Genomic DNA, 12,272 nt, shown 5'->3' on the forward strand with positions numbered 1-12,272 from the left:
TTCTCCAAATTTGACATGCCCCCCCACCCTCCCATCTTCCTTTGTAGTTTGCTACCACCCAACCCTTTCCGGACCTCAATACCGCCCCACCTTCAGGTCGAGCTCGCCGTGTCCTAGGTCCTAGGTCAAACTCAAGAGAGAATTTGGAACTGACATTTCACCTATATGTATAGAAAGAAAGCATATAACAGCAAGGAGGAGGTCCACTATGCAGGCTCCCTCTCCCTCTCTGTCCACTAAGCAAGCTCCCTCTCCTTCTCTGTTCCTCCCTCTCTCGTTACTCAACAATCTATTGCCTATGGCTTCCTGTCAGTCTCTCTCTCAACTTTCAAATTCTAACTTCTAACTTCTAACTTCTCACTGTCTTATTTCTAACTTTCTAAACCCGAATGATTAAACGGCTTAAACGATTTGAGCCGGTTTGGCAATGTTCAAGCTGAGCCAAGCCGAGCTCAAACTGTTTAGGTAGGCTCAAGCCTAAACCGAGCTGAGTTGAGCCACGAAGCCGCTAAATGGTTTAGGCTTGAGCCGAGCTGTTGCCGATCCCTAGAGATAAGAGGGAGAGAGACCATGAAATACATATATGTACATACGTATAAGTACTAAGTAGTGACAAAAGAGGAAGGATGGATATATCATATACATATGTAGGGCCAAAAACGGGTTGGGGCTATATTTGTAAATTAGGCATAAATGAAGGGCCAGGAAAATACAGAGCTATCTTTTCTTTCCTTCTCATTTCCTCCCATCCCTCCCGGATCCATCGAAGCTCGCCATCGTTTCTTCATTTCTCTCGTTCCTTCAATCGCACAGGTAAGAGTTTCTTTCCTTTCCTCTCTCTGATTTCTTTCTCCTAATTCTCTCCCTCTCCGTCTCCCTTTCTTCTTTTTTCTTCTATTCTTGAGCAAACCCTTGTACAGAATCTCTTCTCGATCATTCTAATTTGTTGTTGTTGTTGTTGTTATGGTTGTGGAGTTTTTATTTTATGTTGGGAAAGATTTCCTTAGATAGATCCCTAAGAAAAGCATAATTGTGTGAATTTGTTTTGTTTTTGCTGTCCTTGCTAATGGTAGAATACGTTGGATGGATCCTCAGAAATCGTCAATATGAGATGATAGTTTTATTTTTATTGTTGTTATCGTGTGAAAATTCTCGTATCAGAGATGTTGTACATTGTTATTTCTGAGATGACGATGCTGGTAATGGTAGAAAAATTGTTGAGGTATTAATTGCTGTGGAATTGTTGCGTCTGAAAATTTGTTGTATCCAAGGTTATGTGGCCAATGATGTTGTTAATAATGTAAAAATTTGTTTTATTAAGATGTTAATTGCTGTGGAAATTGTTATATCTGAGGTACTGTTGTTAATGGCGTGAAAATTATTATTTCTATGATGTTGATTTTAATTGGAATGAAAATTGTGGGAACTGAGATGATTCTGTTAATGGTGCGGAAACGACTGTATCTGAGATGTTTAATGATATGTTATTAATGAAAGGAGGAGGCCAATACATTCTTTTTGGTACGACATATGTGTAATGATGGACTTGGAGCTAGACTGGCAGGCGATAAAATGGCTGAGGTATAGAGAAAACATAGATGGAGAAGGAGGAGATACACATAGGTTTTTAGAGCCCCCTAATCTTATGTTTTAAGTGGCAAAAGTTTATCGTTTTAATAAATGTGATTTTAACACACTCAAGCCAGATCACACTGGCCTAGTGACCCAAATATGTCCGAGAAGCTCTCAACTAGAGTGTGAAATGGACTTTATAAATGTATAAATAAAGAATTCTTGGCCTTTATACCCAATAGTTAATGCTGGAAATTATGCATCACATCTGAAATATGCTGTTTATTAATGGTTTTCGGTTTCTGGTTTGATCCTCATTGGAACCTGTTGGATTGTTTCTCGGAAGCATCTGTCAGATGTGGTGTAAACAGTATGCAATCTGTTTCTTTATCTGCTCATAAGCATCAGTTTGAGTGCTGCTAATGGTGTTTTTCAAGAGATTATAATCTGATGTAGAACACGCTGAATCAATACTCGGAAACATCATTCTGAAATCTCGTGAATGGTGTGTTCCCAGATATTATAGTCTGATGTAAAATGTGTTCAGGCAATCTCAGAGCATTAATTTGAGTTGTTAATGGCGTTTGGTTTAGAGACTACAATTTCAGATGTTATAATGGTGTTATGCTATCAAACCCTTGTAAATATTGTGAAATTCATTGGTTTTAATAGCCAGAATCATCAAATTTGAGATATTATTGGTGTTTTGTTTGTTAAAAAGGTTTTGAAACATGTCGGAATCAAGAACCAGAAAAATCAATCTCAGATGATATTAATGGTATTTTACTAGAGGCAATGTGGTCATGCCAGTGTGAGAATCCTCTTCCACAAACAAAAATGCAGTATCATTACTCTGGTAGATTTTAACCTTGGGTTCAATTTTCTGCTATGGACACAATACCCATGCCTCAAATGAAAGATGACATTATCGATGCCAATAGCCATAGATTAAATGAAGATGAATCTCCTCTACTCACTGGAGCAGAGAAGGAAAATGCATTACATGAAGATGAAAAACAGCCAAAGGATCCCAAGAAGATGGTGGAAATCCTTCAAGAAATGGAAACCAAATATGCTGCATATGTAAGAAAAGACACATATGGAACCATGGGAAAAGGCGATCTTTCTGTCCGAGAGAAAGCAGTTCTAGTAGTAGCTCTACTTGTCTTTGTGCCAGTGAAAATAATTCTGATTTTTGCCATACTAGTAGCCTATTACATTATTTGCAGAGTATGCACTATGTTCAAATCACCTCAAGATATGGGAATAGATGAGAAGGATAGTATTTTGACAAAAAATGTCTCTAATGAGGAGAATGATAGCTCTGGAGATCAAAGCTTTTTACACATGAATCAAGGCAATTATGCAAATTTGATTGGCATGAGGAAATCAATCATTGTACATTCAGGGAGATTTTTTTCAAGATGTCTTCTTTTTATAGTAGGTTTCTATTGGATCAAAAGCACTAGAAGGGATTTACAATCGAACAGAAAGGCCTCTGAGGTAATAATAGACCATATTTAAGAAGATTATCATTGACTTTTTTGTGAAATGAATTTGAATACAATATTCAAAGTTAATTAATCCCTTGAAAGTACCACTTTACCTAGTTAAGACATACAAAAACCAAAACTTTATACACAATGTGACTTGCAAAAATCAAAACGTCTGTATTTCCTTTGCAAATACCTTCGAATGTGTATGAAAGGAAAACATGGCTCTGTTGTGTTATTTAAACTTCATGTTGTGGAAAAGATGCTTTCATGGCCGAAATTAATATGGAAATTTTGATCTGTTCATGTTTTCATTTGTAAAGGCCATATGAAGGTTTTTACCCATGCATACAGGTGGGTACTTCTCATACAGCACATCCCCGACCTAGTGCCATTGTGTCTAATCATGTATCATATGTAGACATACTTTATCAGATGTCAGCTTCATTTCCTAGCTTTGTTGCGAAGGTAAGCCCAGTTAGAAGGCATATTTTAATTCTTTGTGACTAAGACAGATGCCTTAATAAGTGTGTTTGCTTCTTTTTTGCATGTTTATGGTCATTCTTAAAGAGATCGGTTGCTAGATTGCCTCTTGTTGGTTTAATCAGGTTCTATATCTTTCTTAGCATATGTTTGGTGTCTGGTGCAAGAGTTCTTTTTTTAACTGTAAATGAATTCTTTGTCTGGATTTTGCAGCAAGTGTTTAGGATGTATCTATGTACAACGTGAAGATAAAACTTCAGGATTCAAGGGTGTTTCTGGTATAGACCTTTGGTTGATTCATCATGTCAATTGATGCGGACATTCTTCAGTTGATGAAAGTATAATTTAAATAATGATTTTCTAAGAAAGGATCTTCATAACCATTGAGGGTGGAATAGTATGGTTTCTATATATTGTTGAAAAGCTTATGCACCCTTTTTGCAAATTTGCTTTCACTGTGGATTCATATGGATTGGAGATATGTATCTGAAATTTGAAACAGATCAAACCTTTCTGAAACGAGACATAATGGTTACTTAATATCTGCTGAGATAGAAAAATGTCATAGGTTCCAGAATTTGACATTCTTGAAGATCTTTAACATGTGGGAATGACAAATGCGTAGTTTTTGAATTTCCTAGAATAGTCAAACCTCCTTTTTGTCCTTGTAAAACCAGGGAGAGACATATATTTTCTATATTGTGTTTGTTTTTAAATAAAATGAAGCGTGGTACCTTAGAGTGGACATTTTGTTAAAGTGATATTGAATGGTGGGTTTCATATGTAAGCTTGTGTCGAAAGCGTCAACCTAGTAGGTAAAAAATATAGTATCACTATAAAATAGAGTTCTATTTTTTCTAGTCTTCTTTAATTTGCCTTCTCAAAATTTCTGTTTTCTAGGAATTCTTCAGAAAAGGTTGGAACTGGCATCTACCAACAGTGATGCACCATTAATGATGCTTTTTCCTGGTTCGGCATAAATCCTCTCATTAACTTTCCATGCATGTGTGCTTATTTTGTCATCTCAGTTTTCCTTAATAATTATGTTCTATAAACAACCAGAAGGGACAACTACAAATGGGAACTATATACTTCCATTCAAGACAGGAGCATTCCTTGCAGGAACACCAGTGCAACCAGTTATTTTGAAGTATCCTTACACACGATTTAGTCCTGCATGGGACACCATTTCTGGGGTAAGTATCCAATTTTTATGTACTCTAGAAGCTTTGATTTTGATATTATTATTGTAATGGGAGTTTGTTGATAATTTGCAAGAGATCTTTAACTTAGCAAGAAGACATTATGTGTAAAACATATTCTGATGCATTGCCTCTTGTGTGCAAATGTAATGATAAATTAACCTCCAGAAATTTGAAATATAAGAGATATGCAACATATGCTTAAATCAAATAACTCCTCTTCCCCTATTTTAGGCAAAAAGTAAATTAAAATTAAAGCAGTATTTCATCCTCCACAAAAACTCTCTAAATTTGAATCTTTCTAAACATGGACTTCCATTTAGTGAGGCAATGTTAAAAGAAAGAGTGTGATTTCGGGAAAAAGAATGCAAAAACAAACAATAATAAGTTCCGCTTCAGACTTAATAAAAGCTTTCCAAACCTGCATTATCTGTGAGCTTGTTTAATAAATGTAGTGTCAAATTTGGCTTACAAACCTACTAAGGGTAATGCAAATTGTGATATATAATGAAGCTACTAATTTTAGCAAAAACCAGAGTTAAAAAAATAAGCTTAGGCCACCTCTTAGTGAGACAGTGAGAATAATGTTTATAGCATTGACAATATTTAAGCACTCAAATTCATATTGTCAGGTACGACATGTGGTTTTGCTGTTGTGCCAATTCATAAATCACTTGGAAGTTGTTTGGCTTCCTGTATATGTTCCATCAGAGGAGGAAAAAGCTGATCCAAAGCTATATGCTAACAATGTGCGGAAGTTAATGGCAGCCGAAGTAAGCAATTTTAATTTTTTGTAAAGTTATCATATACATAAACTGCTGTTTTTCTTCAATTTGTAAAACTAGATTTTAACACTAGCAATGTGGAGAAACCAATGGCAGCTGAGAGAAGAAATTAATTCTATGTAAAGTTATCATATCAACTGCTACTTGTACTTTCTGCTGTAAAATTAGTTTTTAGTATTGAATGGGCAGCCCATGTTTTTAATATTGCTAATCAATAGTTATTTCTTTCAACAACCCTTTATCTTCGTTGTCAATTAAAAGTGATTTACCTTCACATACCCTTGCTTTGTATCCTTAATTCATGTCATGTGACATGATACTACACTTAATGTATTTGTTTTTTCTATTTTGCAGGGTGGTCTTATCCAATCTGATATCGGATTGCATGAAAAGCGTATTTATCATTCCTTTTTGAATGGTAACTATTTTGTGTTCATCCTTCCTTTTCATTTTTTTAGTTTGTATTAAGCTTATGTTGATGCTTCTCATTCATGCAGAAAACCTAAGTTCTATAGCTACTTCTGAATACGAAGCTCTTCATTGAGTATGTCTTGCAGAGATTGGATAAATAACTCTAATCTGGGAGTATATTTTTGAGAAAACTAGTTCTCCAAAGATACAAAGTTAATGCACATTGAAAACGACCTGAATGAATGTATTATTAAAATTGGCCTTCTTCCTAAGGATCATTATATGCTAACCATGCAGCACATCTTTGATGTTGCTGTTTATTGTTCATGTACTGCATGCAGTACGTTGTATGTATGATGAACATTTTTGCTAAATGTTCAGGTCTCTCTCTTTAAGTGCTATTGAATACAACTAATAAATAAGAACAAGTGTCGGCTATTAACTCTTCTAGCCTTCTCATCATTCTATTCTTGGTAAAATGCTTGATACTTGATTGAACCATCCTTTCATCCACGAGTTGGGAAAAGAAACAATTTCTTGTTCTCAAGTATCGGTCTCTTGATTATGTGTTTGTGATCACATGTAACCTGAATTCCATGAGCAGTAGCAAGAGAAATACCTACCAAGGTTATATGCAAATGTGACAGTCATCCTTTTTATGACTCATAGGTGTATTGATCATTACTAACATTGAGAAGAACAGACTAGTCATAATTTGTGTATGTATTTGCTGTGAATTTGTCAGTATAACACATGAATCAATACAATAGATTGATAGTCCCCACTTGCTTCTTATTGTTCTTTTGCCAATCTAACCCCGTACTTATAGTCCAACGGTAATGAAGTTGAACTAGATTGATTCTGCTAAGCAATATCTAACGTGGTGGTAGGTAAGCAATATCTAACGTGGTCTTCAATGTATTGCAATAGAAGACAGTAGACAGGTTTACCATGAGAACAGTCGTTTGGTATCAATCAATGTTACGGTCTGATATTTGATACGAGAATACTTCATTCCATTTTTAGCGCCTTGTGAATCCTCGCTTGTGAATCAATAATGTTAAGGCTCAAGACAATACGGAGATTGAGTTTGAAGCTGTATATGGTGAGGATTCTTGCAGTAGTTTATGCTTATTTCTGACATGCGTTTTGGCATAGTTTTGACAATGCTCAAGGTCATTTTCTACATCATAAGAGTTCAAACTTTGATTTGCTGGCCTGTTACTAGAAACAACTCGACATTTATGTTTTACTAGTGTTTTCTACATTTGGCATGTGCAACATTCACCCATAGATGTATACTGATTAAACATTGGCATGTGAATTAACTTTTAAACCCACGTATCAAAGACTGTTGTACCGTTGCTTGACTTTTAATGTTTTCTTTCATCCATGATTAGTGTTGCATTATTACAAGTTGCAAATAAGACGTGCATTCTTTACTCCTTAACTACACTCTCATATATTCCTTTAATCCAAATGAGAAATTGAAAATGAGGGAGATAAAAAGGTGTATTGATTAAATACTAATCAATTAAAATTGACCTGCATACCATTGTGTCTGACCAAAGTAACCAAACCACTGAAAGGTGAAAAATCTAGAATTTTACAAACGAGTTGTATATAACTGAACAATTGTCAATGCATCTAGATCCGAGGCTTCTTAATTCCCAGTCTACGACTTTTTAGATTGGAGAACTAAGGTATTTTGTGATATCCCAGAATATGCATCACGAAAGAAATACCTAAAAAGAACAAGGGGTCTCAGCAACCACCCATTGCATGTTAGAAACATTGATATAGATTACATATCTGTAAATTAGTTTCGGACAGAGTTTTGGACAAAATCTATCAAAGATGAGATCAATCCTGAATCATGGCCACAATGAAAGGGTTATCTCTGCACAGTCAAATTGCTTTTTGGCTCTGTGCCCTAATTCAATTAACAGTTACCTTATAACCGTCTATTCCCCCTATCACAAATTAAAAGTTACATATAACCACCATCAATGTAGGAGTTAAAACGAAAACCTAAGTCCAAGATCATTTGGAAATATGCACTGTACATCTACCATAAAAAGGAACATATGGACCAGCTGTATGCCATTGACATTTGCTAGCCATGAGTACCAACTTCTAGCAAAAACATATTAGCCAAGCATTTGTGGTTCAGATCTCCAATATGTATACTATTTTAGAGCAATTCCTTAGCCAACCAAATGTGGTTTGTCTCATATTTGTGTACCAATCTCCTCCCAAGGACAGGATATATTATTAGGGCCATTCCTTCTTGCCTTAAAACAAGCACGCTTGGGTAACTTATTTGATCTCAAATGTGCTAGTCATGTTAAAAATGAACTTTCAACACCATAATTCAGAGAATCATCAACTAGCATTATTGGATTATAAGTAATCATGAGGATATAGCCACAGACCTGACTGAAATTTTAGACAAGTGGAGTTCTACCTCAAACAAATATTTTGACATTGGGTTTGAAATTCATACCCTAGAAGAAATACCCTTTATCGAATTCTCAACGTACATTTCCAATGCTTAAAATGTATAAGGCATGTAATAATACATCTTAAGCTTGTAGAATGCTCGTAGAATCAAGAAAAAGGCCTGTCACTTATTTCCCTATATTTCAGTCAATGCCCCCTGATTAAAGAGGACCGCAACACTTCTCAAAGCAAGAGTATAATACTCAGATTAAGTTGATCTATATCAATATATACAACAAATGGATCCACTAACTGAGCCTGTACAACACTTTTGCCAAACTTATATATAAGTTGAATATCATTTACTTTGTTTATCTGTCTCATTGCAGATAAAGTGAGATGGTTGTCAGGAAGGAGACCTTGATCCAACATCTCTATAAAAACATGAATGGCCTCCTTTATATGACCTCCATTAGCAAATCCTCCGAATATAGCTGCATAAGATTTCTTATCGGGGACATGCCCATAGTCTTTCATCATGTTCAAAATAACTGTTGTTAGATTTACGTGGTTACCATAAGCACATATTCCAAGCACAGTATTGAATAGCTTTGCTTGAATGGGCTTTTTTGTGTGGTTGTGTGTCCTTTTCAAGTTCCATAGTGTTTGTGTAGCCTCAACGCCTCGTCCAGAGATACAATACATGGCTAGCAACTTCTTATATATAGAAGAGTCTGAAACATGCTGATGATCTTCTAATGCCCAAGTTGCAATTTGTTCTGCTTTCTTATGCAACTTATTCTCATACTCCCTTATAGCCTTCTCATCAGATTCTTTTAGTTCTACAGTACCTTTTTTATGGTATGCGTACAAATCTCGAACCACTTTTGTAAGTTGTTTTTGCTCAAAGAGAACCGCGAGTAGAGCAATGTTATAAATCCCAAATGAAATCTTCTTTGAAGAATTGACATTCATCCGGAGTCGAAAAACAAGATCAACTGCCTGAGATTGATCATTGCTATGAATCATCCTCCACATTAATGAAACAAGACAATGCTCATCATCAACAATATTATCTAAAGCAAGATCTAATGCATGCTCTTTCAATCCTCTATCCCAATAAGCGATAACTAAGGACTGAAGGATGTCTGGGTCAGGCCTTAACCCTACACATATCATGTCTTGAAGAATGTTTTTCACATCATTTAAAGGTAAATCAGATTCGACCAAGCGCATAAGCCATTTGGATATAATGGACATCATTAGATCTCTTGTTTCTTCATCTTCGGCTCGGCCTGACATTTTCATCCAATCGAAGATTTCTAGAGCATACCAGATATCTCTACCTTCTTGTGAGAAGTAAAGAAGGATGGATTGTAAGTCTTTTGTGGATAAACTCTCTTGCAATTCTTCAAGAACCTCTTGAGGCTCTCTAATGAGCACTTCAACTTCGTATATCGCCGCGGCTATGGCATCATCATCATCATCGAAAGGAAAAGATGAAAGAGAGGAGGAGGCACGTACCGCTTCCTTAGTCTTACTTTTGCTCTTGACAAAGGGAATCATGCAGCTTTCGTTGTAGATGCAGAGAGGGTTTGGTGTGATGATGCCCTTATGCTTGAGTGAGGCTGCAAAGGGTGCATAGCCATAGCCGATGCATGTCCTGGAGAGGAGGGAAGAGATGGTGGTGATGCAGAGGGCCTGCAAGGCAGCCATTAGACCAGTCCTCCATCCACAGGAGGAGAGGGAAAACAAGGGAGAATTGGTGACTACAAGAAACCATGGAATGGAATGATTCACCAAAACTGTGTACAGATTTATTAGAGTCTCTTATGCAATCGCCCAAATGGTTTGGTGTCCGCAGCGACAATCGATTCGAATCGATGGACTTTGTCTGATTCACACTTTTCTATCGGCGAGATGCCAAATCTCGGCACGCACAAAATCGAGCCACCGAATGTTGTCCAACCCAATCAATTCGATTCGATCCGATCTGACATGTAAATCTCTAAGCACTCGGAATCATAAGCCCGAGGCTCCTACATGTTCCGATTCGAGTTGGAAAAACGTTAAGAATTCGGCATCATACCATAATAGCTCCAACCTCCAACATATAGAAGTCGATTCTCATTATCGAAAAGTCTTGTTGAGTCACATGTAAAATGGTTGACCTACATATGAAAACCGCTAGAAGCTAACCTTACTACCAAGCTCAATCCACAGGTAAAACGTATTGAATCTCGATGTGGACAATCAGGTCATGCAATGTCGTGAGTCACATGAATTATCCTCAAGGCTTACGATATGTCATACATTATCTATCTGATATCAACAAGTAGAATCTCATTGTGCAAAAAAGTCAAGCTATAAAATGGCATACATTAGAAATTTCCTAAATGACTTGATTGGTTTTGGACACTATTAAGAACTTGTCCTCTAATCATAAGCACATGATATCCACAAATGCATATAGACAAAGGTGAGCCTTGGTATGGACAAGCTAGGTCTCATCTTGCTTATCATAATAGATGAGACAATACAACAAAGTTGGGGACTTGGTTCCCTCATTTGTTCATTCATTCATTCTCTTTCATCTCAAATCTCTTTTTCTCTCTCATTGTGACTTTATCCCTTAGCATGATTGTGTTCCCATGGATGCTAATCAATATGGACAAGATAACATGTGCTACCTTTCTCCTTCCTTCCAAGTTCCCACTCTCTCGAGTCTCAATCACCTCCTTTAGGTGAGGTTTTGAATGATGGTTCGAATTCAAAATCCATATTTATGTGAAAAGAACATCGTCTACAAAAAAAAGTAGAAAACAATATTCGTAAAATTAAAACGATGAGCAATTATATCATACAAAAATGAGAAAAAGGAAGACAATAAAATTTTGGCACATAAACATGGGGGAACAAACTTATGGCACAATATCAAGGAGTAAATGATTTATGATTATCTTAGATCAATAACTAATAATGCATTAGTAATTCTGTATTGATAAATTGTAATTTATTCAACATGTGAAAGAGCAAATGATGTTGTTACCTCGTATACGAATAATCTTTGGCAATCACAATCGAGGTACTATTTTCAAGTGGATAATGAATCAATTACTTACTCCCATATCCAATTTTATTGACTTTGAATGCTAATGTTAGTGACTTAAAAATATACCCACAACGCCCATGGATGGTTGGGAATGGAATACGACATAGTTTCGACAAGCTTATAATTACTTTGTATGTTGGCACTAGTGATATAGACACACATGCAACTTGAAATGAGAAGCAACCCATTTAGGGAAAGGTGCAAATATAGAAGATAGAAGTATGTATGAAGGGAGAGAAACTGACCAATATGAACACGAAATGACACAGTCACAAACGAACGATATGAAAGAGCAAATTCACAAGAAGATCTCGACGTTGAACCAATGGATTGGGGGGGGGGTCCAAATAGTGGGTGTAAGGGCAAATATGAAGGGAAATGACCTAAAAAGCATCAGAAAAATGTGAAGGGTTATATGCTTGTGTGGTGGTGGTGGTGGTAAGAGGTGTGAAGGGGTTGGGTTGAGTAGTAGTAGTAGTAGTAAGAAGGGATGTGGTGTGTATGTGTGTGGCAAGAGGAAGAAGATGACGGCCAAGGAAAACACAAAAGGAAACAAAACGGTTATGACGGTTGAAAGGTACTCCTTTGAGAAGAAATGAGTTTGGCTCATAACATCATATATATATATATATATATAAACCATAACGGCCAACTAACCAACACACACACACATAATACTCTACCATCACTACTACTACTCGTTAGTTCTTAGGACTAGTGCCACTACTACTACTAGGAGTGCTACTCCTATTACTAGAGAAGAAGAAGAAGA

The 12,272-nt window shown here is 36.3% G+C and overlaps 2 protein-coding genes across 2 annotated transcripts; one reads left to right on the forward strand and one right to left on the reverse strand.

Moving 5' to 3' along the window:
• Positions 1 to 690: 690 nt before the first annotated feature.
• LOC147851017 (lysophospholipid acyltransferase LPEAT1-like) lies at positions 691 to 6,255 on the forward strand. Its single transcript, XM_087335643.1, has 10 exons — positions 691 to 813; positions 2,294 to 3,075; positions 3,420 to 3,533; positions 3,636 to 3,673; positions 3,762 to 3,826; positions 4,449 to 4,517; positions 4,611 to 4,744; positions 5,383 to 5,523; positions 5,890 to 5,953; positions 6,033 to 6,255. The coding sequence occupies exons 2-10, from the start codon at positions 2,461 to 2,463 to the stop codon at positions 6,077 to 6,079; spliced, it is 1,287 nt and encodes a 428-aa protein (XP_087191769.1). The 5' UTR covers positions 691 to 813; positions 2,294 to 2,460; the 3' UTR covers positions 6,080 to 6,255.
• A 2,066-nt stretch (positions 6,256 to 8,321) lies between these two features.
• LOC147851018 (pentatricopeptide repeat-containing protein At2g30100, chloroplastic-like) lies at positions 8,322 to 10,196 on the reverse strand. The gene has a single exon (XM_087335926.1). It carries the CDS (start codon positions 10,102 to 10,104, stop codon positions 8,632 to 8,634), a length of 1,473 nt encoding a protein of 490 aa, XP_087192052.1. The 5' UTR covers positions 10,105 to 10,196; the 3' UTR covers positions 8,322 to 8,631.
• Between the last annotated feature and the right edge of the window lie 2,076 nt (positions 10,197 to 12,272).

Source organism: Azolla caroliniana, unplaced genomic scaffold (assembly GCF_043228905.1).
Source record: "Azolla caroliniana isolate FFs.n. ecotype wild unplaced genomic scaffold, voAzoCaro1.0.p SCAF_20, whole genome shotgun sequence".
Classification (NCBI taxonomy): domain Eukaryota; kingdom Viridiplantae; phylum Streptophyta; class Polypodiopsida; order Salviniales; family Salviniaceae; genus Azolla; species Azolla caroliniana.